At 45.2% G+C, this 27,777-nt stretch overlaps 1 protein-coding gene across 2 annotated transcripts in view; it reads right to left on the bottom strand.

Annotated features, from left to right (window-relative positions):
• Positions 1-808: 808 nt before the first annotated feature.
• Positions 809-27,777, bottom strand: part of LOC306915644 (SUN domain-containing protein 1-like) — a 35,438-nt gene continuing 8,469 nt past the window's right edge. Inside the window, exons 3-22 of one of the 2 annotated variants that reach the window (XM_079493115.1) lie at positions 26,195-26,400; positions 25,445-25,471; positions 22,334-22,630; positions 21,811-21,942; positions 17,827-18,090; positions 17,113-17,193; positions 13,858-13,921; positions 13,327-13,382; positions 12,784-12,998; positions 10,509-10,826; positions 9,795-9,887; positions 9,308-9,384; positions 8,840-8,984; positions 8,425-8,622; positions 7,492-7,662; positions 6,481-6,565; positions 5,452-5,567; positions 5,036-5,203; positions 2,837-2,929; positions 809-2,044 (exon numbers count right to left, since the gene is read on the bottom strand). In XM_079493115.1, coding sequence (XP_079349241.1) covers positions 1,928-2,044; positions 2,837-2,929; positions 5,036-5,203; positions 5,452-5,567; positions 6,481-6,565; positions 7,492-7,662; positions 8,425-8,622; positions 8,840-8,984; positions 9,308-9,384; positions 9,795-9,887; positions 10,509-10,826; positions 12,784-12,998; positions 13,327-13,382; positions 13,858-13,921; positions 17,113-17,193; positions 17,827-18,090; positions 21,811-21,942; positions 22,334-22,630; positions 25,445-25,471; positions 26,195-26,400 — 2,923 coding nt within the window. In that variant the 3' untranslated portion in view covers positions 809-1,927. Of the gene's footprint in view, positions 2,045-2,836; positions 2,930-5,035; positions 5,204-5,451; positions 5,568-6,480; positions 6,566-7,491; positions 7,663-8,424; positions 8,623-8,839; positions 8,985-9,307; positions 9,385-9,794; positions 9,888-10,508; positions 10,827-12,783; positions 12,999-13,326; positions 13,383-13,857; positions 13,922-17,112; positions 17,194-17,826; positions 18,091-21,800; positions 21,943-22,333; positions 22,631-25,444; positions 25,472-26,194; positions 26,401-27,777 lie in introns of both variants that reach the window. The other variant, XM_079493116.1, reaches the window with a different exon arrangement.

Raw genomic sequence — 27,777 nt, forward strand, 5'->3', positions numbered from 1 at the left:
GTGCTGACTGACAGGGCTCTGGTCAAACTGCAGAGGTGGAAGCAGGTCGTGCTGACTGACAGGGCTCTGGTCAAACTGCAGAGAGGTGGAAGCAGGTCGTGCTGACCGACAGGGCTCTGGTCAAACTGCAGAGGTGGAAGCAGGTCGTGCTGACCGACAGGGCTCTGGTCAAACTGCAGAGGTGGAAGCAGGTCATGCTGACTGACAGGGCTCTGGTCGGACTGCAGAGAGGTGGAAGCAGGTCGTGCTGACTGACAGGGCTCTGGTCAAACTGCAGCCGCGGAGAAATGATGATTATATCGTTGCTTTCGGATAGAAACTATCTCCATATTATAACCGTGTGTGTGTTTTTTTGAGTGGTGCAACCACTCCTATAGACAGCTGTGTGTGTCCCTGTGTCCGAGCACAGAAGTAGCATATTGTCACCACCAAGTGTCACTGTTGTGCAGCCTAACACACAGAGTCCAAGGAGGAGAGCTAGTACAGTACAGTACCACTCACTTCAGACATGTCTGATTTTTTTTTAATTAAGTGTTAAGGTAAATGATTTTCTTTAGTTAAAATAACTGTTAAAAAGCTCCACATTGTGATGGTACTCATTTCTATAGTGTTCAGTAACAGGAGTCTCCATGTCTCTCCAGATTCTTTTATTTATTAACTCCATTAGCACCATCTAGTGGTATCATACACACACCTAAGGAATGCCACGCGTCCACTCCAACTCTACGGTGCTTGTTCCCTCTCCGGGTTATTCAGGAAGGTTTAGGAAAACCGATGTAAAACGTTAAATTCAGCAATACAAAAACAATAAAAAAAAATGTAGATCTTTATTATATTTCCAAAATGTCATCTTGCAACCACATACGAATCTCAGAAAAAAAACAAAAAACAACCATACCGTATATATAAGAAACGCTTTACAAAAATATAAATAAATAACGTGGAGTACGACTGCTGTGTTCAAGGGCAATGCATCCCCAGCAGCAATACAGTACACAAACCGCTCTCATTGCAATCGAAAACATTCAATAAAATTATAGTAGTTGATTGAATCAGTGCAATACATGCGGATTCCCTTTAAAAAGAGAATAGCAATAATGTACACGAATCTAAGGAGCACATTTAGGATCACAACTTAAGACAGAAGACACGCGTGTACATCCCTTACACCACCTCCTCCCCCCAAAAGTTATGACGAGGAATCCCATGTCCCTCCTTCGTCCAAGCGATCCATTTCTGTAAGAACATGACCGAAACCGGCTTGTCTCTTTGGGGGCAGCAGGGCTCTGCGATTGGTCCTTAAACATTTTGTACAATCATTAGAATTAGGAAAAAACCCATCCGTTTGAGATGATGAGAAAACGCCAACAGATCATAGAAGCCGGTTTGGCTCAGACATCTTTCCCAACCAGTCCAGAGTCCGTCCAGAAAGAGTCCAGGAAATAAATAAAAACTAGTGAAGGCCACCGGCTATGCTTCAGCTTTCAGTCAGTCGGGGGAGAAACATGAAGGTCAAAATATTTACAAAAGCGGTCAAGAAATTCACAAAAGCTCCACAAAGCCATAAATGAGATTCCATCATTGAGGCAGGTAGGTCAGTCAGGAGGTGCCAGCCTCTAGGTTGGCTCTGCAATTAAGTTATTCGCGGAGCCGACCGCGCGTGTAACACACACGCAGTTCACACACTCTTCATCTCTCTGCTGACTTTTTTTTTTGGGCAGAAAATGTAAAAAATGTCAACCGCTGACAGAGCTTCATCAGCTTAATGGTACGCAGTAAAACCACGGTGTTCATTCAACTCCGAAGAGTGCACAAAAACAAAAAGGACCCATGGGGGGGGGGGGGGGGGGGGGGGGGTCCGTTTTTGGACGCTTCGCCATGGCAAATGAAGGAGGAGGGTTTTACCGCGTTGCCCGACGCCGGCCGCTCAGTTGTTGCTGGGCCTGCCGTGCACTCGGAAGCGGTACATGCACGTGTACTCCTGGTGGCCCCAGTTGGACAGCACCTGGACCTCCACCATCTGGAAGCTTCTCTCCTTCTGCTCCTGCATGGGGAGACGCGGCCAGGACGAAGCAGAGGACATGATATCAACGCCATGGTCAGATCAGGGTATCAACGCCATGGTCACATCAGGGTATCAACGCCATGGTCAGATCAGGGTATCAACGCCATGGTCAGATCAGGGTATCAACGCCATGGTCACATCAGGGTATCAACGCCATGGTCAGATCAGGGTATCAACGCCATGGTCAGATCAGGGTATCAACGCCATGGTCAGATCAGGGTATCAACGCCATGGTCAGATCAGGGTATCAACGCCATGGTCAGATCAGGGTATCAACGCCATGGTCAGATCAGGGTATCAACGCCATGGTCACATCAGGGTATCAACGCCATGGTCACATCAGGGTATCAACGCCATGGTCACATCAGGGTATCAACGCCGGCCGTCACACACAAACAGCAGCCAGTCGTCTCCCAAACAACCGTCTATAGCCGAGTTGTAATAAGTTCCATTTACAGAGCCCAAGTTGTTAATTCACAGCAAAAATTCAACATTTTTCAGAAGTTAAAAACGTTCAAAGAAATAGTCCATTAATTAGAGGGGAAAACATACTTCTAAGAAGTAGTGAAAATAGCCGATCTACAAGCTCACTACATGCCGCATTGCGACGTGTTGTGAGCTTGGAGATCTGCTATTTTCAATTGTCAACATAGTTAGTCTTTGTTTTAGTCATCGTAGCTTAGTTTATTTCATTCCCATTTAGTTTGTCAGTGAAAAACGGTAGTCGCCGAACATATTTCTCAAAACAACAGAGCTTTGAGGAGAACTTACAGTCACAGTGAAGGTCTGCAGGGCCTCTCCATCCTCTTCATAGGTGTACCTGCCCAGGAACGTCCCGTTGACCTGGTTCTCATCATCCAGACCCTGACAAACACAACGCAGTCAGTCAGTCAGTCAGCCGTTATGGTCAAAACACACAGACCCACGTGAAAGACAGCCCCCTGCTCTAATCTGGTTGCAGAGGGAAGTTGGACTGGCCAGCAACAGAATATGGTGCACTGGTAAATAGCAAAGATGCTTAATTTATGAAGATAGACCATCCCAATTGACCATTCGCTAAGCCCCAACCACTCCACTCTGCCAGAACAAGGTCTGGCAAGCTGTGTTTCTCACCCATTGAGATGCATGTTAAATGACGGGATTTCGCCACATACATACTCGATCATTTCAGTAGCAAGAGCTTCAAAATGTTTTCAAAAATCTAGTCAACCAGGCCTGCAGTAGGCTATGCACTGGAAAGAAATGTGCATGACATTATTTCAATGAATTAGAAATAGGAGGAAATGTTAGAGCAGGGGTTCTCAACGTTTTTGGCCGGGGACCCCCGGAAATGCTTTGGCAATGTCTCGGGACCCCCGCCCCGCCCCCTCCCGACCCCCAATATAAATTGACTGCTACAATAACCTTAAACCATTTTGGGTGGGAACCCCTTTTGATGTTTTAAGCATTGTTATAATTTAGCTATTGAAAAATAGCAGATCTACAAGCTCATAGCGCGCAACTTGTAGGTCTGCTATTTTTGAAAAATTGTGAAAATAAAATTTATTTTTTTGAAAATATTTTGGAGGTATCCAACTCAATCAACTTTAAAATCTGACAGGAGTCTTCATGTAACGCACGGTAAGACTACGGTGATTAGTATTATTGCCATCACCTGCTGGGTGGGTGAGTCGTAATGCACGGTAAGACTACGGTGATTAGTATTATTGCCATCACCTGCTGGGTGGGTGAGTCGTAATGCACGGTAAGACTACGGTGATTAGTATTATTGCCATCACCTGCTGGGTGGGTGAGTCGTAATGCACGGTAAGACTACGGTGATTAGTATTATTGCCATCACCTGCTGGGTGGGTGAGTCACCTGCTGGGTGGGTGAGTCACCTGCTGGGTGGGTGAGTCGTGTAACTTTTCCCAACATTAAGCATGTATTTGTTCAACACAGCCATGCAAAAATGATGACGGCTATGAGGCGACGGAACCTTGCCCAGCTTAGCAATGGTTGCTAAACGATTTGGATCGCCATTGGACAATAACTTCTGGTGTGGGGTTTAGCGAAGGGTCCACTAGAGCTACTAGAGGCCAAATGGTACACAAATCCTACAAAATGACCTTCTAAGTGGCTGCTGGCATCTGAGAGCAAATCTCACGTTTACTGGTGCTCTAAAGCGGGAGTGTTGCTGGGACAGAGCATGGTCGATGTTCCCTTGATTTGTCTGATATTGTTTTGTAGTATTTGTATTATCGCATGTAGTTTTACAAGTATATTAGCTTGTATTTTTGCTATTATGACAGTATCACACCGAAGTCCTGACGTCACTCGCTCATCCCCTGGTTCACGGAAGTACTTTCTATGGAGAACAACATGGGGTCAACTTAAAATCGTCTCATATAAGAATTGTGGTCCAAAAATAAACAAGCTGTCTTGGCGATATTGTCGTTTACGACAGTCAGTCACTCATATATGATACAGTCTGTTTCTAGTGAAAATGTAACTAATTCGGCAGCAGTAACAATAGCGTTTTCTCTCAGTCAGTTGATTCTTCATATCCATATGAGTGTAACCTCCAGGATGATTTGTTTATTTTTCAAACACAGTTCTTATATGAGGCGATCTAAAATCCTCCTAATGGGGATTACAATGCAAATAAAAAGTACATGAACCCGTGGACTTAGCGCCCTCTACCGATATTGACGTCAGACTTCGGTGCTCTATAACATGATCATGGTACATGAAGCCACCCCACAGGGGACAGTCAGTGTGTGTGTGTGTGTGTCGTACGTGGACAGTGAAGTCCTTGGGGGCGCTGGTCAGCCTCCCACTGGGAGCCAGGGCTCTGGGCATGTGTGTGTGTGTGTGTGTGTATCGTACGTGCACAGTGAAGTCCTTGGGGGCGCTGGTCAGCCTCCCACTGGGAGCCAGGGCTCTGGGCATGCGTGTGTGTGTGTGTGTGTGTGTGTGTGTGTATCGTACGTGCACAGTGAAGTCCTTGGGGGCGCTGGTCAGCCTCCCACTGGGAGCCAGGGCTCTGGGCATGTGTTCCAAGGAGAAGGCCGTGGGGATGACCCTCATGGACAGACGGATCACCAGGTAGCCCTGGGAGCCTTTGAACGCCCAGCAGTTCCCTGGCTGGATGTCCGGCTGGAGGGGGGAAAGAGAGGGGAAGGAGAGGAGGGAGGAGAGGGGAAGGAGAGGGGAAGGAGAGGAGGGAGGAGAGGGGAAGGAGAGGAGGGAGGAGAGGGGAAGGAGAGGGGAAGGAAACAGGAAGAAAACAGAGCGTTGCATGACATCCACCATTTATTGACACATTTTAAAGATGATGAGTCCCATAGTTTTGTACTTTTTTGTCCTTGAAGCTCTGCCCTAATGCATGTCAATGAAGCACGTACCTGGATGACAACGCGAGGCGACTGCGTGAAGTACCACAGAGACACTCCAAACAGACTCAGCAGGGCCGTCTTCGTCTCATGTGTCTCAGAGCACCGTGTGCTCAGGATGCTGCCCCCTGCAGGCAGAGAGAGACACACACACGAGGACACAAACATTATAGGTGGAGTAGAGTTACATTTACAAAGTCATGTGATTTCAAGGTACAATAGGTATCAATCAGCGTCTCCATCATATACAGTATGACGGCTGCAAATTATAGCTTATAATATTTTGCCAGGCATCCCAAGTTGTTGGAACCCTCCAACAACCAGCCTACAGCTGTGAGATGGTAGTAGAAGTGGTACACACACACACACACACACACACACACACACACACACACACACACACACACACACACACACACACACACACACACACACACACACACACACACACACACACACACACACACACACACACACACACACACGAAATAAACTGAGAAGCCGTATAAAACATTTTGTTTCCAATTATTATTTCAAAAACTTTTCAAAAAACTCCCCCCCCCCAAAAAAAAACTAAAACAAATCACAAATGAAAAATAAAATTCATGATTTTTTTTCAGTAACGTCATGAAGAAATCAAAGCAAAATCAAAGAAAGTCCATACATAAGAAAACAAAATGCTTAGGAAGCAGTGAAACCAGACCATCTGCCATTTTCACTAGTTCCGTGTCTACGGGAAAAAACGTCTAATTTCATTTTTGGGGTCTCTCCTGAACGTCTAATTTCATTTTTGGGGTCTCTCCCAAATGTTGTAGCACATTTTGGGAAACGGTGGTCTCACCTCCAGACTCCAGGTCTAAATGAATTAAAACCTGTCTCACCTCCAGACTCCAGGTCTAAATGAATTAAAACCTGTCTCACCTCCAGACTCCAGGTCTAAATGAATTAAAACCTGTCTCACCTCCAGACTCCAGGTCTAAATGAATTAAAACCTGTCTCACCTCCAGACTCCAGGTCTAAATGAATTAAAACCTGTCTCACCTCCAGACTCCAGGGCAAAGTCTGGCATGCTGGTCCGATCCTCAGAGTACCGTCTGAGAGCATCCGTCACCATGAGCCTCACCTCCTGTAGGACGACAGCAGAGGAACACTCCTTTAAGTCCTTGGAACGCCCGTTCCTATAGGGGGGAACGTCCGTTCCCATAGGGCATACATGGGCAACTGGCGGCCCGGGGGCCACATGCAACGCCCACCTTCACTTAATGTGGCCCTCAGGTTAATATTAGAATACTGATTAAAGTATTTATTTCATTCGTTATAATTCATGCAAACATGACCGGCTTTAGTCTAAAATACTTTAAGATTCCAAATCCAAAATAGCAAAAAAAGAAGAAATCAGGATTTCAATTCAAATATAGCAAAAAATAGCTGATCTACAAGATCAAAACGCGCCGCAGTGCGACGCGTTTTGAGCTTGTAGATCGGCTATTTTTGCTACGACCGCAATATGCAATGTGGCCCCTCTGGAGTGACTGTATAAATATAGTGGCCCTCTCTATCGTCAAAGTTGCCCACCCCTGCCATAGGGGGGGACGGTAGGTATTGTAAATATAGCACTTTATGTAGACTTAGATAGCATTTTAAACAGACTTATAGCTTGTTACGTAGACAGCACTAGAATTGCATTTTATGTAGTCATAGCACTTTATAGTACACATGTTTAATATATTATATAGTATAGTATGTATAGTTTACATAGATACTCCACTGTTACATTCTTAGCTTACGCATGTTTCATGATAACTACTTTTTATACATGTGATGTATGCCAAGCTTTTTGTTATTGCTTAATGTAAGTCGCTCTGGATTAAGAGCGTCTGCTAAATGCCTAAATTGTAAATTGTGCCGAGGGCGCTAAATGTGCAACATGAGCAAAGAAGAGCGGTTCTTTTGATGTTCTGTCTGAGGCCCACAGAGACCTACTATCTCCTACACACAGTCTCTCCCTCTCAGAGTCAGCGTTGTCAAAGCCATGAGTCCCGTTGGCCTTACCTCCTCTGTCACGGAGGTGCAGAGGTCCGAGTCTCTTCCCCGTGTCTCCGGTCGTGCTTCTCCGGTCGTGCTCCGTCTCTCCACCTGGAGCTTAACCTTCTCCTGCTGCGTCTCCTCCATCTTCAGGCTGACCGCGTCCAGGACGCGGAGTTCCAGAGTGTCCAGGCCGGCCTGCAGGTTTGATTGATTGATTTATTTATTAACGGTTTGCAGAATTACAGTACAATTCAAGCACAAAGACTGTTAACTGTGAGTGGACGACTCAATAAAGCATTACACTTGTTTACAAGAGGGTCCACCTTGTTCAATTCATCAAAACATTTAGAGACGTACAAATAGACACTTCTATATAGTCAAAGAACAGAACAGGAATTCATCATAAAGGAGGTAAAAAGGGAAAGAAACATCTAGTGAGGGGACAAAGGGGTGGGTGGGGGATTCAGATTTTACAGGGGCCAGTTTCGAATTGTAGCCGTCCGTAAGTGCCCTTTGAGAGCAGTTTTGAAGGAGTCAAGGGATTTGCATGTCTTAATGGCTGTTGGTAGGGCGTTCCACATTTTGGTGGCATAGGAGCGAAAATAATTTAGTCCCTTGTTTGTGCCGAATCTGAAGGTTTGTTGAACTCCCTCTGGTGTTGTGGGTGTGGACTTCGTTAACATTAAGGAAGTATCTAGACAGGTACATGGGTATCTTGGGTGGTGTATCGAATCTTGTGGACCAGACCCATTGCAAGATGCTGTACTCTGTAGTCGACCCTAAGCCATTACAGCCTGTCAAAGTGACTGGCCCGGCCCGGGCCGGCCTAGGCTGGTAATCCAGCGTGTCGCGACGGTTTGAGTCCCGATCCCGACAACCTTTGCTGCGTGTGTCCCCCCCCCCCCCCCCTCCTACTGTACATCTATCAATAAAGGCAAAAAGCCCCCAAAAACCTACCCGCAGGTCATCCGGGGTGACGTAGCGCTCCGCCAGCCACTGCAGGAGGGAGTCGCGGGGCAGCGCCTGGGACTGATGGGCCGGAGCCTCCGTAGACGCCTCCTCCTCCCGCCCCGCGGTGGCCGGGGGGGTCAGCTGGTTGCCGTAGAACAAGACGCGCAGCTCCTCGCGGACCTGCGCCTTGACCCGGGCTGAAATCTGTCCAATAGGGAAACAATAATATACATAGAGAGAATGAAAGATACACTTCTCTATTTTGACTCCATTTGTCATATTTTTTATCATACACAAATTTCGTGTTAGGCAAAGGACAGTGAAGGACGATACCAGAAACCTAAATGCCTATGAAATGATTCATATTAAATAATAAGACAAGGGCAATGAAATACACAATACTACAAACGGACACACAAACCGTTTCCTGTAGGTCTTCCTGGTGTTCACAGCGCTCCTGGAACCCCCGGAGCCCTTGCAGGTCCTGCCTGACGTCCTCCAGAGTCGACTTCAGCCCGTCAACCTCTGCCAGCAAAGCATTGTGGGAATCGCGGTCCACACCCACACTGAAAAAGATAAATAATAATAATTTAAAAAAATCAGATATGTCAGGTGGAAATCTACAAAACTTACTTTTCAGGATCCAAAAAAACAGATCCACAAGTTCAAAACGGGACGCGTCGTGCCACTTTGCGAGCTTGTGGATCTGCTACTTTGGTGTGACGCTGTGGTATGATCAAGTAGGGCATGTCACTTTACGCAAAAAAAATTAATATGTCTATATGGAAAGGAAATAAGGTTTCTGCAGCCTAACCGCAACGATATGGGTTTTTGTAGGAGAGACAAGCATCTGTATTACTCAGTGTGTAAGATCATCCATTTGGCCCACCTGGCTGGGACTGGGAGCGTTGAGGGAGACGGTGCCACGGTCGTAGCGATGGCCTCTTCTTGTCTCCTCTGAAACTCCTGCAGACGAAGCAAGGCAAACTGTGTTCAACTGACCAGACAAAGCGAGGCAAACTGTGTTCAACTGACCAGACGAAGCAAGGCAAACTGTTCAACTGACCAGACGAAGCAAGGCAAACTGTGTTCAACTGACCAGACGAAGCAAGGCAAACTGTGTTCAACTGACCAGACGAAGCAAGGCAAACTGTGTTCAACTGACCAGACGAAGCAAGGCAAACTGTGTTCAACTGACCAGACGAAGCAAGGCAAACTGTGTTCAACTCATGGACATATACAGTATAAAAGACTAGATGGCTCAAGGCGGAGTCTCTGACGTAGTTCACCCGGTGGCCATCTTGCTTCAGGGCTACAGTACATTTTTGAATAAAGTATTCTCCCCCAAAAGAATGAATAAATAAATAAATGCGTACCTCAGTCTTCACAGTCAGTGACTTTATGAGGAGTTCCAGCTCAGCCAGATGAGATGCCTGTTTCTCCTGCTGCAACACATACTGCTGCTGGGTCTAGAGAAAGACAGACAGACAGACAGACAGACACACACGGGAACGCACTGTCATTGGGAGTGCCATTAAACATCTCGACTCCCTACCCCAACCTAAAAGCATGGCCCACCTTAAAATGCAATTGGGCTTTAGTTTAACACCTTTGAACAGCTTGGTAGTACTAGTAGCCACCTGAGCCCACCGCTCTCTTTAACACAAATCTATTAATTCATGTAGGGCCAGAGGTGCCCACACTTTTTCGAAGGACGATTCTACAAATGCCTTCTAAATCCTGACAGTTTTCCGATTTAAATTTTAATGTTAAGGACCTCCAAAAATATATGTAATTGGCCGTCGACCCCCATCTGAAAATTGTTCCAGCGACCCAGAAGCAAAGATTTGAGCTAAAAACGTTCGCTCTGAAAGAATATATATATATATTCAAAGATTTGCCATATTTTCTTTTTTTCCCCAAAAATAGCAGATCTACAAGCTCTATGTACTCATAGTGCGGCACTCGGTGCCGCGCTATGAGCTTGTAGATCTGCTATTTTTCAATAGCTAAAGTATAACATAATGCTTAAAACACCAAAAGGGGTTCCCGCCCAGAATGTGTTAACTGATGTTTAAACTCCTCCAAACCTGTTCCCGGCTCTGCCCCTCCTCCTCCAGCTGCCTCCGCAGGCCGTCCAGCCTGTGGTCCAGCAGGCCAGAGACCCAGGGCTCCAGGGCAGGTCTGCTGTGGTCCTGGACCTGCCGCTGGAGCTCCTGGAACAACGCCACCACGTCCCCGTGCCTCCGCTCCTCCCGCCGCCCGCCCGCCTCCGCCCGCTGCCACAGCTGGGACACGCTCTGCTCCAGGCGCAGCAGGCGCCCTGAGTCATCGCCCGACGTCTGCTCCAGGCGCTCCGAGACGCCCCACGTCGTCACTGACGCGGCGGCGTCACCGTCTTCTCCTTCCTGTGGGGGCAGCAAATTTCCGTTTTTTGGCAGCATATTTTGATTTGAGTTTTTAGTCATAGTCTCTCTTGAATAGTCACATTTTAGTCACCTGGAATGTCTTAGTGTTAGTATAGTTTTAGTCGACTAAATGTCATAATATTTTAGTCGACTAAATCTACAGTTGATTGATGTAATTGATGTATTTCGGCGGGCCTTGATGCCGTCGTAATGGCTGTTTTTACACTTGCTGAAAATAGCAGATCTACAAGCTCGCGCTGCGACACGTTGCGAGCTTGTTTTATTTTCAGCATGCAACCAAGTGTAAAATGACGTATACTGGATCTCTTGTCCACTAGTCCCTTCCTAACATTTTAGTCTAGTTTTTATTTGTTGATGAAATTGTCAGTATATTTATTCTTAGTCATCACAGCTTAGTTTTAATTTAGTTTCCATTTCGTTTTCGTCAGTGGAAAAAGGCAGTCGACGGACATTTTTCGTCTTAGCTTTAGTCGACGAAATCAACACTGTTCTCAAAAGATGTGAAGGAAAGGACCACTCTTATTATATTTGGCCACTGACCCCGCACATCTGACACTGTTCTGTGCAAGGGAACCATAGAAGATAAGATTTGCGTTAAAACAAAATTGCTAAATTTAAACAAATCTAAACATATTCATATCGTAATATCATATCGCATTCATATCATATGCAAGTCGTAAGATGTGTGTCCTACTCTGGATTCAAACCCGGGTTTTCTGCAAATGTCTACATGTTGGAAGGCAAGACACAGCATTACCTGTTGAGCTTCATGCAATACCACTTATCAGCCAGTAGGTGTCCTCCTACCCAAGCACAGGATCCAAATGTCTCCAGTAGGGAGACCACTGACCTCAAACCACTGCAGATGTACCAGTAGTCATATTGTATTGACATACTCGACCACACTGGTTGGTTAAACATTGCAATAACGTTTTATTCATTCAAATAGGTTGTGGACTGCGGATTTAAAGCATTAGCATATTGACTGATTGGTTTCCGTGTCCAGGAATAACACTGGGTCAGCCCTAGTCCAACATTTACACTTTAGTACTTGATGGGGCATGAGAATGCCTTGGTCTTTACAGTGAATGCATTGTCAATGGGAAATGTATGTTTTAAACACATCATGATGAGAACGTTGTGTGTATAGATCTGCAATTTTCACTGTGATGTGATGAAGTCAAAACATTCTTCATCTCAGGCCTTAACATCATTATAGCAGCTAAATCATTTAGTTTGACTGTCTGGGACATTTGATTTGCAAATGGGAGGTTTGGTTTGGTGGCATCATGTTGTTGCAGCATCTGGAGTAGGATGTCCTGTTTGCCTTGTAGGTAATCACCAGTGTTTTGAATTGGCATCAACGGTGGGACAAACGTGACACCCAAACATGCAAATGTTGGGAACACACACCCACAGGGGGTGCATACTTAGTCTAGACTAGTCATTGGTTAGACATGGGTTAAGGTTAGGTTTAGGTGTGCTGCCCTGTGGGAGGTTAGGTTTAGGGTGAGGGTTTGAGATAGGTTGTAGTTGTAGGACTAATGACTGGTCTAACCAATGACTAGTCTAAACCAAGTACTATTTCGTAAGACTATGATGAAAAATGTTTTTTTTTTATTCACTGACAAATTAAATAAAAAGCTATGGAGACTGAAGCTATGAAATCTTGACAAAGATGTTAGAGACTAGTGGAGATGAGATCCAGTAAGATGTTAGAGACTAGTGGAGATGAGATCCAGTAGGAGGTCCTTTTATGTTTGGTAGTGTGCAGGTTCCCCTTTTCAAAAATAGTCAATAGGCTATTTTCGGGCACACAGCAGAGTACAAATCAGGCATTTCGGCCAAAATACATTTTAGTCGACTAAATCAACTGTAGATTTAAATAGAATTTTATTCAAAAGACTGAGTGGTAAAACTACATCCACACACACACCTGTGAGTGAGCCGCTGTAGGAGGGGGGAGGTGAGGCGTCTCTGCAGGCACCTGTACGTCCGAGGTGGTCTCGGGGACGATGCGGTCGGGCGAGCTGGAGGACCACAGGGACGAGGACAGGCTGGACGAGGACAGAACTGTCCCCCACTGGGTGACGTTGACAGCAGGCAGGACGGACAGCAAGGCATCCGGACCACACAGGCACCACCACAGGCCTGACGAACACAGGCAGGCCATTCAAATACTATGTAAATCACTGTCTGGAACTATAGCATGAAAAGGGAGGTGAATTCAATTGAATGTCTTTGTTTCCCCCTTACATTTTATCCCACAATTTTGCAACCCAGTCACCCAGCCAATTGTCTAATGTAATCCTGGGCGCTACACTCCCGCCAACCTGGGGGGAGCAACGACGACCTTTGCATCCACGGGATGCACTACTGTTTTTTATTCTAGTTTATTTTGCTAGCTTTAGTTTTTTTCTTGTAAAAAAGGTACATTTTGTATTAATTTAAAAAATAAATCTAGTCTACAGTAACTCACCACACAGGAGCAGAGGGGTGACGACCAGGAGGAGTGGCAGCAGCTTTGCAAGGCTCCTGGTAGAATATGGACACAAGATGAGACAGACAGACATGGCCAAAGCATTTCCGGGGGTCCCCAGCCAAAAACGTTGAGAACCCCTTCCCTAGGGGACCACGGTCAGACTATGACCTAAGATCGAAAATAGCCGAATCTACTTTCCGATGCCGTCGGGCAGAACCTCTTAGCTCCATAATGTTTAACTTATTGTGTTCTTCGTAAATCAACGTCCTACTCCATCATCCTACAACGTCACACACAAAAGCAGAAAAAGTAGCAGCTCCACAAGCTCGAAACGCAGCACGGAAGCGACACGCTTGGAACTTCCGGATCTGTTATTTTTCGTCTACGATAATATGGTCGGAATAGTGACGCCATGGTTGAAAGTGGTTAACAAGTGAGTGTGTGACAGTGTGTAACCAAGACAACGAGTAGTCGCACAGTAAACGAGAGCGTTTATTTGATTGTACTCAAATTAAGTGGGAATCTTACCGGCGCGTCGTGAGAACGTCTTTGAGGACGGCAGTCATGGTGACCAGATGATGCCAGGCCTTCCCTGCAGAGAGAGAGAGAGAGAGCGAGACACACACAGTATTATTAGGAATTGCAGCAGGGTTAGAGAGAGAGCGGTTTACGGTGACACATGCGGACGATTACAGCAGCAAAGACATGGAGCAGTAAAGGTTGACACTCAGGCTGTGGGTGAGACGAGCAGAGTTATTTCAGCCATGTTTAGTTCTGTACTAGTGCATTACAGTCGGTCACTGCCTGGAAAAAATAGAAACGAAAACACCTACATTTATCACAGACATGCAAGAAAAGATAAAAAGGGAATCATTTGCAGAGAAGATCCAGAAGACCCAGCTCAATAGCCTGGCTAACAAGCCAGACCGAATCAGCCGTTGGCAAAAATAAAATTGCCTGCCGGCGGATTACGGTCTGGAGAGGCTCAATTGTACGCCCATTTCCTACACCAGAGAACTGGTGTGGCCAATCGGGACACGGTATGGGCGGGCTTTAGTACAGTGACGTTCAATGCTTGAGACCTTTGACTGACAGTAGCTCTGACCAATTGCGTCAAAGAGAAAATGTTTGAACCCGCCCCCCGGGAAACAAGATCCATACACAGCATCTCCAGACTCAAATACCACACGACAGTGTGATTTGAGTCTGGCTTATTAGCCAGGCTACCGAACCTTAGCATCACTATTCTGAGGGTACATTTGCCAAAGAAATAGCAGATCTCTGGTTAAAGCGGGACGTCTACGGCAGCCACAGATGAACAGGTCACAGGGGGGTTTTATAACCTGAAGACTGGCCTGTGGACCAGACCCAAGACAGCAGGTTCTTGGATAAAGCCCAGCCGGTGGACCCTGCCGCCCGGGCCAGCCACGACACACATGTACCTGCATGGGTGGGAGATAAGACCCCAACCATCACCACCACTCCGTTAGCCATTTATTAAGGCCCGAGGTCGATTCTGCACGTGCCTACTAAAATCAATAGTTCAAGCGTTTGTGCCAAGGACTGCCCCACCCCTCCTTAAAATGTTTTGTGGCAGGGACCCCCAGAAGAGATGTTTTGTGTTAACAAAATTAGCTTTCTAGATTTTTCTAAAATATTCAGAAATAGCAGATGTACAAGCTCACTGCGCGGCACGAACATGACACGCTGTGTGCTTGTATATCTGCTATTTTTGAGAACCACCGTTCTATCTTGTTCTAAATCTTTATAGAAAAAACTAAAGAAACATTTGCCATTATGCTATATAGCTAAAATGACGCAGACACTTTCCTGATTTCAATATCCACATTTGTACAGCATTAAAAAAATCTATAGGATTTCCATTAAATGCAACAAGGTTAAGGGAACAAAGTGGTATCCACCTGCTATCAGGGTGCCGCCGAGTCAAATGTGTGACTGCTACAGCATCAAATGTGTGACTGCTAAAGCATCAAATGTGTGACTGCTAAAGCATCAAATAAACAAGGCATCCTTGGTACACAAACTACACATGCATGCAACGATGCTGTGCATTAATTAGGGCTGTGAATCTTTGGGTGTCCCACGATTCGATTCCGATTCTTGGGGTCACGTTTCGATTCAACTCGATTCTCAATCCAAAAAGCATTTTTTTTTTAAATTCAAAAGCATTTTTTTCCAGATTCAAAACTATTCTCTATTCAAAATGATTCTCGATTCAATACATAGGATTTCATCACAATCTACTCCAGTCTTGAACTGAAGTGACTACAGTAACTTGAAAATGACTGAAGACATGTTTACTGTGTAAGCTTACATTTCATATCACAAACACCATGTAGTGAAAACTTGGTGAAAACTCGATTTTTGGAAATTATGAATCGATTTTGAATCGTCCATAACGGGAATCGCGAAGTATGCATTCATGTATCCAACTATGGACACATGTGTCCAGTAATGCATGCCTGTGTCCAATACTGAACGCATGCATCCGATAATGCAGGCATGTGACCAATAATGTCTAACGATGCATGAGCGTACTGTACATATAAAAACGCACCAGAACAAATGCAAGAGTGTATATTTTTTTAAGTTGATTATGGTAGGGATGGGATGACCAAAGTAATTGCGTTGTAATTTACTATATTATCGCGATAATCAAAACATGCTTAAAAACTCTTAACAATGTCACTTTTGTCAACCACTTCAACCCCAGCATCATACTCTGGGGTGGAACATTTGCCAAAAAAATAGCAGACCTACTAGCTCACAACATGTCAACGCATTATGAGCTTCTAGGTTTGCTATGTTTTGGCAAACTACGGTTTGAGACAAGTGGTACCGGATACGCAGCATGGCAACGGTGAATTGATCCCAGTGTATGACGAGGAGGACAATTTCACGATAAATTCAATCCCCACGATACCATTATTGAGCGTTTGTTTTTGATCACGATAATGACGACCATCGCCCCATCCCTAGTAGTTTACGGTGGATCAGGTAACCTGTATAGAGAGTAGCACTCCATAACAAGCCCAAGTAGGAAGAAGACCATGGTGACGGGGATGATGATGGTGATGAAGATGTGACCGTGTGATGTTTCTCCTTGCAGTCGTCACCTGTTGCCACCGGGCGGTGGCGAAGGTAAACAAGACACTTAAAATGACAAAAAAAAACTACTCTGTGAAGAGAATAAAATAATTTGTTTTCAGGGGTTGACACCAAAGTCTCAGAGGCATATTCAGGTCATATTCTACTTGCCCAAAGGTCATGCCTACAGTACTTGCCCAAAAAGTAAATTGCAAATTATTTAAAAAAAAAATTACTGTCTTTTTTTTTTTTATTACTGGGGCTGTGCGATTAAAAATGCCAAATACCTAAATACCTATATGAATAGGACTATGGGTTCACACCGTTTTCACTGTTGCTACACTTAATTAAAATAACATTATAGGTGAACAGTGCTCTAATTTTATATTCCATAGGCCACAGGGCTCTTCCTTAGACAGAGACTTAGAATATAGCTTTTATTTTAACATGCTCATAAAGTGATCCGTCCTCAAAGTGAAAGGCAAAAAAAAAAAAAAAAAAGCAGCAAATGTTTCGGTCACCTACTGTACGTCAGTGTTGTACAGTATGCACGTATTGACCTGCAGCAACCAGAAAAGGCTTTGAACTTTGTTTGGGAGAGAACACTGAATGCTCTCAAGTCTGCTCGTCCGATTGCGTGCATTGAAACCCTGGCCTTGATATGATTGTACTCACACAGAGATCCGTTGCAGTCGAGTTGTTTCCCGTTGGTCCCCATGCCCTTAACGTTGACGACCCCACAGTACTGGGAGAGCTCTGACAGACAGAGAGAGAGAGAGAGAGAAACACAAATCAGTAAATCACAGCCTCATCACAGCAGGGAAGACGAGATCCACCTGCACACCTCCCATCACCTGAGGTGTAATGAACAGCAAGAGGCTGCAGAGAGAGAGAGAGAGAGAGAGAGAGAACAAGAGAGAGAGAGATACAGACTGAGGGAGAGAACAAGAGAGAGAGACACATTTGCCTTTCTCCAAGGCAACAGCCAAAGCAAAAAAGGGGCAGAAATCCATTTGTTTATTTGTCTGGAAGGCAAACAGAAGGGTGGGATAGCACCGTGCAGGGAGAAACGAGAAACCTGAGAACTTTAACATAGAAAAACATCTATGCAAATGTTAAACTACGACCAGCAGAAAGACAACAGACCCCTGGTGGAAAGAGGAGGACACTGGGAAGGGATGGAAATGAAGACCGTGGTATAAAGTCAGGATGCATGTTTATTTTTTTTCTCTCTCTACAAATCAGAAAGTTAAACATGATGTTCATGATGTTGGAAACAGTCTGCTTCACAAGAGTGATAAGATATTCATAAGAAAGATTCATGATTAAGCCTGTGAACAGAACCAAACCCTGGTGCACCAAACACACTCAAATATATGCAGGGTCAACCTGTGGAGTCACCGTCTCCATCAACCATCTGCCCGTTGCAGGAGTGAGCCTGCGTGTTGATCCTCTGCTTCCAGACACGCTGGACCAGGCTGTGGCAGGCATGCAAGGCCCGCTGGGCCAGGCTGTGGCAGGCCTGCAAGGCCCGCTGGACCAGGCTGTGGCAGGCCTGTGAGACTAGGGCTAGCAGCCAGACTACGGAGGTCACGGCTCTACTGCAATACTGCAGCCTGGACTGCCACAGTGACCTGACCACAGTCACCACACCTGAGGGCACAACCGGTTACATTGTTTTAAGACCGATGGGACCAGAGTGTAGAGTAGGAGAGTGGCGACACGCTTTGATCTCGCCTCAAAGCGGGTGCCTATGGGCTATAGTTCCAAACATTGCTCCTATGGCTGGAACTATCCCATTGAGATAGAATGAGCACTTCCGCATTCCATTGTTACAATGGGAGTCAACGCTAGTGTCGCCACTCTCTTACTAGATTACTCTGGATGGGACGAGACTAGGGCTGGGCAATTTTCAGCTAAAAAAAAAAGATCTTTCTGAGGTAGGTTAATTGCATAATCGATTAACCTATCGTTGCCTTTTATATTATCATTTTAAAAACGATTTCAAATAGTGAAAATAGCCGATCTATCACAAGGTGTTGTGAGCTTGTAGATCTGCTAAATTCACAACTTTTGTGCGACACTCTTGTATGATGAAGTAGGGCATATTAAGTTACCAAAATAATAAATGTAAAGTTTAAATATGGAGATACGAGGTTTCTGCCTGACAATGATGAGATGTTCCTTATAGATCAATGATGATATGTTCCTTATAGATCAATGATGATGTGAGATCAATGATGATATGTTCCTTATAGATCAATGATGATATGTTCCTTATAGATCAATGATGATATGTTCCTTATAGATCAATGATGATGTGAGATCAATGATGATATGTTCCTTATAGATCAATGATGATATGTTCCTTATAGATCAATGATGATATGTTCCTTATAGATCAATGATGATATGTTCCTTATAGATCAATGATGATGTGTTCCTTATAGATCAATGATGATGTGTTCCTTATAGATCAATGATGATGTGTTCCTTATAGATCAATGATGATGTGTTCCTTATAGATCAATGATGATGTGTTCCTTATAGATCAATGATGATATGTTCCTTATAGATCAATGATGATATGTTCCTTATAGATCAATGATGATATGTTCCTTATAGATCAATGATGATGTGTTCCTTATAGATCAATGATGATATGTTCCTTATAGATCAATGATGATATGTTCCTTATAGATCAATGATGATATGTTCCTTATAGATCAATGATGATGTGTTCCTTATAGATCAATGATGATATGTTCCTTATAGATCAATGATGATGTGTTCCTTATAGATCAATGATGATATGTTCCTTATAGATCAATGATGATGTGTTCCTTATAGATCAATGATGATATGTTCCTTATAGATCAATGATGATATGTTCCTTATAGATCAATGATGAGATGTTCCTTATAGATCAATGATGATACGTTCCTTATAGATCAATGATGATATGTTCCTTATAGATCAATGATGATGTTCCTTATAGATCAATGATGATATGTTCCTTATAGATCAATGATGATATGTTCCTTATAGATCAATGATGATATGTTCCTTATAGATCAATGATGATATGTTCCTTATAGATCAATGATGATGTGTTCCTTATAGATCAATGATGATGTTCCTTATAGATCAATGATGATATGTTCCTTATAGATCAATGATGATATGTTCCTTATAGATCAATGATGATGTGTTCCTTATAGATCAATGATGATGTGTTCCTTATAGATCAATGATGATGTTCCTTATAGATCAATGATGATATGTTCCTTATAGATCAATGATGATATGTTCCTTATAGATCAATGATGATGTGTTCCTTATAGATCAATGATGATGTGTTCCTTATAGATCAATGATGATATGTTCCTTATAGATCAATGATGATGTTCCTTATAGATCAATGATGATATGTTCCTTATAGATCAATGATGATGTTCCTTATAGATCAATGATGATATGTTCCTTATAGATCAATGATGATGTTCCTTATAGATCAATGATGATATGTTCCTTATAGATCAATGATGATATGTTCCTTATAGATCAATGATGATGTTCCTTATAGATCAATGATGATATGTTCCTTATAGATCAATGATGATGTTCCTTATAGATCAATGATGATATGTCCCTTATAGATCAATGATGATGTGTTCCTTATAGATCAATGATGATGTGTTCCTTATAGATCAATGATGATATGTTCCTTATAGATCAATGATGATATGTTCCTTATAGATCAATGATGATATGTTCCTTATAGATCAAGGAATCGACACTCATTCCGATTTTTTATCATTTACTAAATTGATTATGGTAATCTGATTAACCACTTATAAAGTTGAAATACTTCAATGTACAACGGTGGCGCACAAACGTATCGAATCGTCATTTATTTTTAATGATTGTCCATTAAGCATAATTGAGGCAAAAGTTTGAAATGATCAAGATATCGATTTCAACTAATATCGCCCAGCCCTAGACGAGACACAGAAGGACAGATGTCCAGGCTGAGAGAGACTGATAGGACAGACAGACAGATAGGACAGACAGACAGATAGGACAGACAGACAGATAGGACAGACAGGACAGACTGATAGGACAGACAGACAGACAGACAGACAGGACAGACAGACAGACAGACAGACAGACCGATAGGACAGACAGGACAGACCGATAGGACAGACAGGACAGACTGATAGGACAGACAGGACAGACGGATAGGACAGACAGACAGACAGACAGACAGACAGACAGACAGACAGACAGACAGACTGATAGGACAGACAGACAGGACAGACAGACAGACAGACAGACAGACTGATAGGACAGACAGACAGAGAGACTGATAGGACAGACAGACAGACTGATAGGACGGACAGACGGACAGACAGACAGACAGACAGACAGACAGACGCAGTGTGTACCATATAGTGAAAAGACTTTGTTGACAGAAAGCAAGTGATGATTTGCATAGGGCTTCACCAGGTGAGTGTAAAGACCTGAAATGGTTGAGAACCACTGTCATGATAGAAGACACACGCAGACCTCCATGGGATCCAAAGGAGTGAACTTAAATCCATGTGTGCTTAACACAGAGACCGTGACCCGTTGAAGTGTTCCTTAACACAGAGACCGTGACCCGTTGAAGTGTTCCTTAACACAGAGACCGTGACCCGTTGAAGTTGAACACATGTTAATGCAGAGCCCGTGAGAGCAGGTGAACGGTGTCGGTTAACGACGATAATGGACCCCCAGGTGCACATTGTGGATAGAGACCATGGACCCCCAGGTGCACACAGTGTATAGAGGCATGAGGACCCCCAGGTGCACATCGTGTATAGAGGCGTGAGGACCCCCAGGTGCACATCGTGTATAGAGGCGTGAGGACCCCCAGGTGCACATCGTGTATAGAGGCGTGAGGACCCCCAGGTGCACACCGTATATAGAGACGATGGACCCCCAGGTGCACACCGTATATAGAGACCATGGACCCCCAGGTGCACACCGTATATAGAGACCATGGACCCCCAGGTGCACATCGTATATAGAGACCATGGACCCCCAGGTGCACATCGTATATATAGACCATGGACCCCCAGGTGCACATCGTATATAGAGACCATGGACCCCCAGGTGCACATCGTATATAGAGACCATGGACCCCCAGGTGCACATCGTATATAGAGACCATGGACCCCCAGGTGCACACCGTGTATAGAGACCATGGACCCCCAGGTGCACACCGTATATAGAGACCATGGACCCCCAGGTGCACACTGTGTATAGAGACCATGGACCCCCAGGTGCACACCGTATAGACTATAGAGACTAGTGAGGACTCGGGACTACCTGCTCCATCGTGTCGTATCTTCAGCAGCACGGTGTAAAACAGGGTGAGGACTTTGAACAGGCCAGACACGCAGCCTGCCCACCACCTCTTGATCACACCCAGATATGTGTGCCCCACAGCCACCAGCCCACCTGATGACACATGATGGTTGTCACACAGCTGCAGTGGTGGTGGTGCGAGCGGTTCAATTTGTGCTGGTTCCGATAGCGGTACAGAACTATACTACTACAAATGACTAGCCTGTGTGAGGTAACAAGGTTTGTGTACTACCTATAGGGGGCTTATGTTGCGTTCACACAGGGCAGATTAAACAATGCGGTCTACCATTCATTGTCAAAGGAACTTAAAAGGACCACTTTTCAACTTATCTTCATATAATAGGTTCTCGGTTGAATAGATTACATAGGAGACCACAATGGAAAAAAGTTATCCTTTTTAGCCCAAATGCAAACTGCACCTCGTGCAGTTTGCATTTCTGTCCCATAAATCAACCAACCAATCAACCGACGGCAGGAAAATCACCTTTTCTGTTCTTGCGAATCTTATCCCGGCCGTAGATGGTGGTCATCGGGCGGCTCGCCTGACCGCCTCCGAGCGCGTGGTCCGCCGCCCTGGCCGGTCCGCCGTTTCTGGACGACGAGAAGCGGTCGGCGGCGGTGAGCGCCTCCTTCCTGTCCGAGCGGACGACGCAGTCGGAGCAGTAGTGGTGTCCGTCGATGATGGAGGTCTGCGTCTGCCCGGGGTGTTTGGGACACAGGACGGTGTCGTTGGCCGACAGCACGGTGCTGTTGGCACTGGGGTCTGCCAGGAGGGTGCTTTCTGCAAGAACACAAACACATGTTTGTTTAGTTAGTAGATCAGTGCTTCTCAAAGATTTTACTTTTAAGGACGTCCAGTTTCGTATGCAGTCGGGCCATGGCCTCGCATAACTCAGAGAGTGTACAAGTGGAACGCGAGGGTCCATTTGGTTCCATTTGTATACTCTCAGCGTTACTGACTTGTAAGGATCCATTTGTTTCCTAACTCATACATTAATAATAATAATAAAGAATTGCATTTTTATAGCGCTTTTCCAAGTGCTCAAAGCGCTTTACAATGGTTCATTCATTCATTCATACATTGGGAGGTGAAGCAGTCGACGCCAGCGTCCTCACTTCCCACATTCACACACCAATGGTGGCGAGCTCACACAGACCAACTCATTGGAGGCAATGTAGGGTTCAGTGTCTTGCCCAAGGACACTTCGACATGTTGTGGACAGGAGGAGGAGCCGGGATTCCACCCGCCGACCCAGGGATCATTGGACGACCTGCTCTACCTCCTGAGCCACGGCCGCCCAGACACAGGGATCATTGGACGACCTGCTCTACCTCCTGAGCCACAGCCTCCCAGACCCAGGGATCATTGGACGACCTGCTCTACCTCCTGAGCCACAGCCGCCTGTACTTTACTACATTACTATGAGAACGAACCGTAGTACTGTCTGTATTACATCTATGTTACAAGTTGCAACTCAATTCTGAAATGCTATAAATACATTTGGCAACACTTTGTACTACAAAGTACTGGTGCAACACAGAATGTTGTTGCGAACGCAGTGATTGCGAACGCAGTGAGCATTTACTATGAGACCCAGCAGATCATGTCTGTGTGTGTGTGTGTGTGTCTGTGTGTCTGTCCCGCTGTAACACCACCCGCCCACCACCAGAGGGCGCAGCTGTATCACACACAAAAACACACACACGCACGCACGCACACACACACACACACACACACACACTCACGCACGCACGCACACAAAACTTAACTTAAAAAAAAACTTAAAAAGGAAAAACTTTAAAAGTTAAGAAAAACTTTAAAAAAAAACTTAACTTAAAAAAAAACTTAAACACAAAAAAAAGAGAACTTAAAAAAAACCTTACAAAATTACGTAATTTATTCTAATTGTTGTTTTTGCAATTTACGAGCTGCGTTCGCTTCCCGCGTTCGCGCGTCTTACTTGTACTACAAAGTACTGGTGCAACACATAATGTTGTACTACAAAGTACTGGTGCAACACAGAATGTTGTACTACAAAGTACTGGTGCAACACAGACTGTTGTACTACAAAGTACTGGTGCAACACAGAATGTTGTACTACAAAGTACTGGTGCAATACAGAATGTTGTACTACAAAGTACTGGTGCAATACAGAATGTTGTACTACAAAGTACTGGTGCAACACAGAATGTTGTACTACAAAGTACTGGTGCAACACAGAATGTTGTACTACAAAGTACTGGTGCAACACAGAATGTTGTACTACAAAGTACTGGTGCAACACAGAATGTTGTACTACAAAGTACTGGTGCAACACTGAATGTTGTACTACAAAGTACTGGTGCAACACAGAATGTTGTACTACAAAGTACTGGTGCAACACAGAATGTTGTACTACAAAGTACTGGTGCAACACAGAATGTTGTACTACAAAGTACTGGTGCAACACAGAATGTTGTACTACAAAGTACTGGTGCAACACATAATGTTGTACTACAAAGTACTGGTGCAACACAGAATGTTGTACTACAAAGTACTGGTGCAACACAGAATGTTGTACTACAAAGTACTGGTGCAACACAGAATGTTGTACTACAAAGTACTGGTGCAACACAGAATGTTGTACTACAAAGTACTGGTGCAACACAGAATGTTGTACTACAAAGTACTGGTGCAACACTGAATGTTGTACTACAAAGTACTGGTGCAACACAGAATGTTGTACTACAAAGTACTGGTGCAACACAGAATGTTGTACTACAAAGTACTGGTGCAATACAGAATGTTGTACTACAAAGTACTGGTGCAACGCAGAATGTTGTACTACAAAGTACTGGTGCAACGCAGAATGTTGTACTACAAAGTACTGGTGCAACACAGAATGTTGTACTACAAAGTACTGGTGCAACGCAGAATGTTGTACTACAAAGTACTGGTGCAACACAGAATGTTTTACTACAAAGTACTGGTGCAACACATAATGTTGTACTACAAAGTACTGGTGCAACACAGAATGTTGTACTACAAAGTACTGGTGCAACACAGAATGTTTTACTACAAAGTACTGGTGCAACACAGAATGTTGTACTACAAAGTACTGGTGCAACGCAGAATGTTGTACTACAAAGTACTGGTGCAACACATAATGTTGTACTACAAAGTACTGGTGCAACGCAGAATGTTGTACTACAAAGTACTGGTGCAACACATAATGTTGTACTACAAAGTACTGGTGCAACGCAGAATGTTGTACTACAAAGTACTGGTGCAACACATAATGTTGTACTACAAAGTACTGGTGCAACACAGAATGTTGTACTACAAAGTACTGGTGCAACACAGAATGTTTTACTACAAAGTACTGGTGCAACACAGAATGTTGTACTACAAAGTACTGGTGCAATACAGAATGTTGTACTACAAAGTACTGGTGCAATACAGAATGTTTTACTACAAAGTACTGGTGCAACACAGAATGTTGTACTACAAAGTACTGGTGCAACACAGAATGTTGTACTACAAAGTACTGGTGCAACACAGAATGTTTGGGCCACACATCAACTAGCACGTTAAGAAGACAAATGGATCAGTTACCTGTGGGATCTCCATCCTGGTCCAGACCTGAGAGACAGACGGATGAAACTACAGTCAGATCAACATAAATAAAGCCGTGCTGAGAAGAAGGACATGTTGGGCTGCCGTAAGGAGTCCTGAACCATCGTGAACAGCCTTGAAGTTCAGAGTGCTCAAAGCAGAACAGACGGCTTTAAAAGTACAGTTATAACAAGATATTCCTTTAAATCATTGATTCTCAAACTTTTCAGGCCACCCCCAAAATAATCGTATTTGAACTGAGGACCCCTCCCCTTGGTAAGCACTTAGGATGTAGGAGTTGAGTCACAACGCCAGCTAGAAGGTCCCTGGTTCGATTCCCGCCGGGGACATGGCCAAAATATTTTATGGGTGTCCCCAGCCTAAAAGGTTGAGAAGAACCCCTGTCCTAGGGTAGGTGCCCTCACAAAAAAGCATGTAATCCTGGTCTCTATAGTGCCTGCCCCTGGCCAGCCGGGGCGCCTGATGGAGGGGAAAGGAACCAGTTGGAATAATGCGTTCCTCTTCCACGCGCTACCGGGGAAATTCCACCCCTATAGTGTCAGGTGATAAGAAGCGGCCTGCTCACTCCTCACGCATTGACGGAAGCATAAGCTCGGTTCGGGGCTCTCCCCAGGCTGGCAGAGGGAGAGTATAGCAGCCCAGGATTACAGCGTAGGCAATTGGCGCTAGGTGTCAAAACAAGGGTTACAAAATCGTGGGATAAAAATGTAGAAAGAATGACTCAGTCACCCCAGAAGCTGTCCATCATGGTCTTCTCCTCCACGGCAGACTCTTCCATCATGGAGGCCAGCAGAGAGGCGTCGGAGTCGGCCGCGCTGTGCAGAGACTGGCTGCCATAGTGTTGTCTGAGCGAGGAGGCAGGGGGCGGGGTCTGCAGGAGGAGAGACTGCGAGCAGGAGACCGACAGCTGCTGGGAACGACGAGACTTCAGCACCCTGAGAGGGGATGGAGAGAGATGAAGGTACCATTAGGCCCGTCACCATTAGCCGTTCGCCAAGTCCCACCCAAGCCCGCTCTTGGCCAATACCACGTTAGCAACGGTTACTAAGTAAGGATCCTGGTCAAGCTTTCAATGTGGGACAAAATGGTTAAGCGGTGTCAATAAATATATTTGCTGTAGCATGTGTGGACCTCAGAAAGAGGGTTTATTTTCTTACCTTGTTATGAGCAAACTAGTCCATTCCATGAATTATTTCGCTCCGTTGTGCAGTTTAATAGTAAATATTAGAAATAAAAATAGGCTCTCATTGACTTCCATTGTAACGGGTCAACAGCTCTCAAAGTCACTGTTTTAGCACATAAGCGAACACAACAAAAGCTGATTCTGACAGTTTATGACATCAGGAAAACTCATGCCGTTTAATTTTCAGACACAGACACTTCTCCTAAAGTGTCTCCCTCAAACATGTCCATTGTGTACGTTTGTAGCGACAAGCGGACGACATCAAATACGTTTGTTTACATCCAACGGCACGTAATGTGGGTCTTTGAAATTATAAATAGGAGAAGCACTGATCCATCCTATTCCTAATTGTCCTCTCCGACTGTCTGTCCGTCTATCCTACATGTAACTGCCCTATCTGTCTGTGTCTATAGCCTAACTGCCCTATCTGTCCGTCTGTCGCCTCTGCCTGTCCGCCTCTCCCCCGAGCGACCGAGCTGAACTCCTTGGCTTACCTGTGCCCTCCAGAGCCTCCTTTCCCCAGGGGGGTGCTGCTGTAAGGCTTACCTGTGCCCTCCAGAGCCTCCTTTCCCCAGGGGGGTGCTGCTGTAAGGCTTACCTGTGCCCTCCAGAGCCTCCTTTCCCCAGGGGGGTGCTGCTGTAAGGCTTACCTGTGCCCTCCAGAGCCTCCTTTCCCCAGGGGGGTGCTGCTGTAAGGGTTACCTGTGCCCTCCAGAGCCTCCTTTCCCCAGGGGGGTGCTGCTGTAAGGCTTACCTGTGCCCTCCAGAGCCTCCTTTCCCCAGGGGGGTGCTGCTGTAAGGCTTACCTGTGCCCACCAGAGCCTCCTTTCCCCAGGGGGGTGCTGCTGTAAGGCTTACCTGTGCCCTCCAGAGCCTCCTTTCCCCAGGGGGGTGCTGCTGTAAGGCTTACCTGTGCCCTCCAGAGCCTCCTTTCCCCAGGGGGGTGCTGCTGTAAGGCTTACCTGTGCCCTCCAGAGCCTCCTTTCCCCAGGGGTGTGCTGCTGTAAGGCTTACCTGTGCCCTCCAGAGCCTCCTTTCCCCAGGGGGGTGCTGCTGTAAGGCTTACCTGTGCCCTCCAGAGCCTCCTTTCCCCAGGGGGGTGCTGCTGTAAGGCTTACCTGTGCCCTCC

Source organism: Electrona antarctica (genome assembly GCF_951216825.1).
Source record: "Electrona antarctica genome assembly, chromosome: 22".
In the NCBI taxonomy this organism is placed as follows: Eukaryota; Metazoa; Chordata; class Actinopteri; order Myctophiformes; family Myctophidae; genus Electrona; species Electrona antarctica.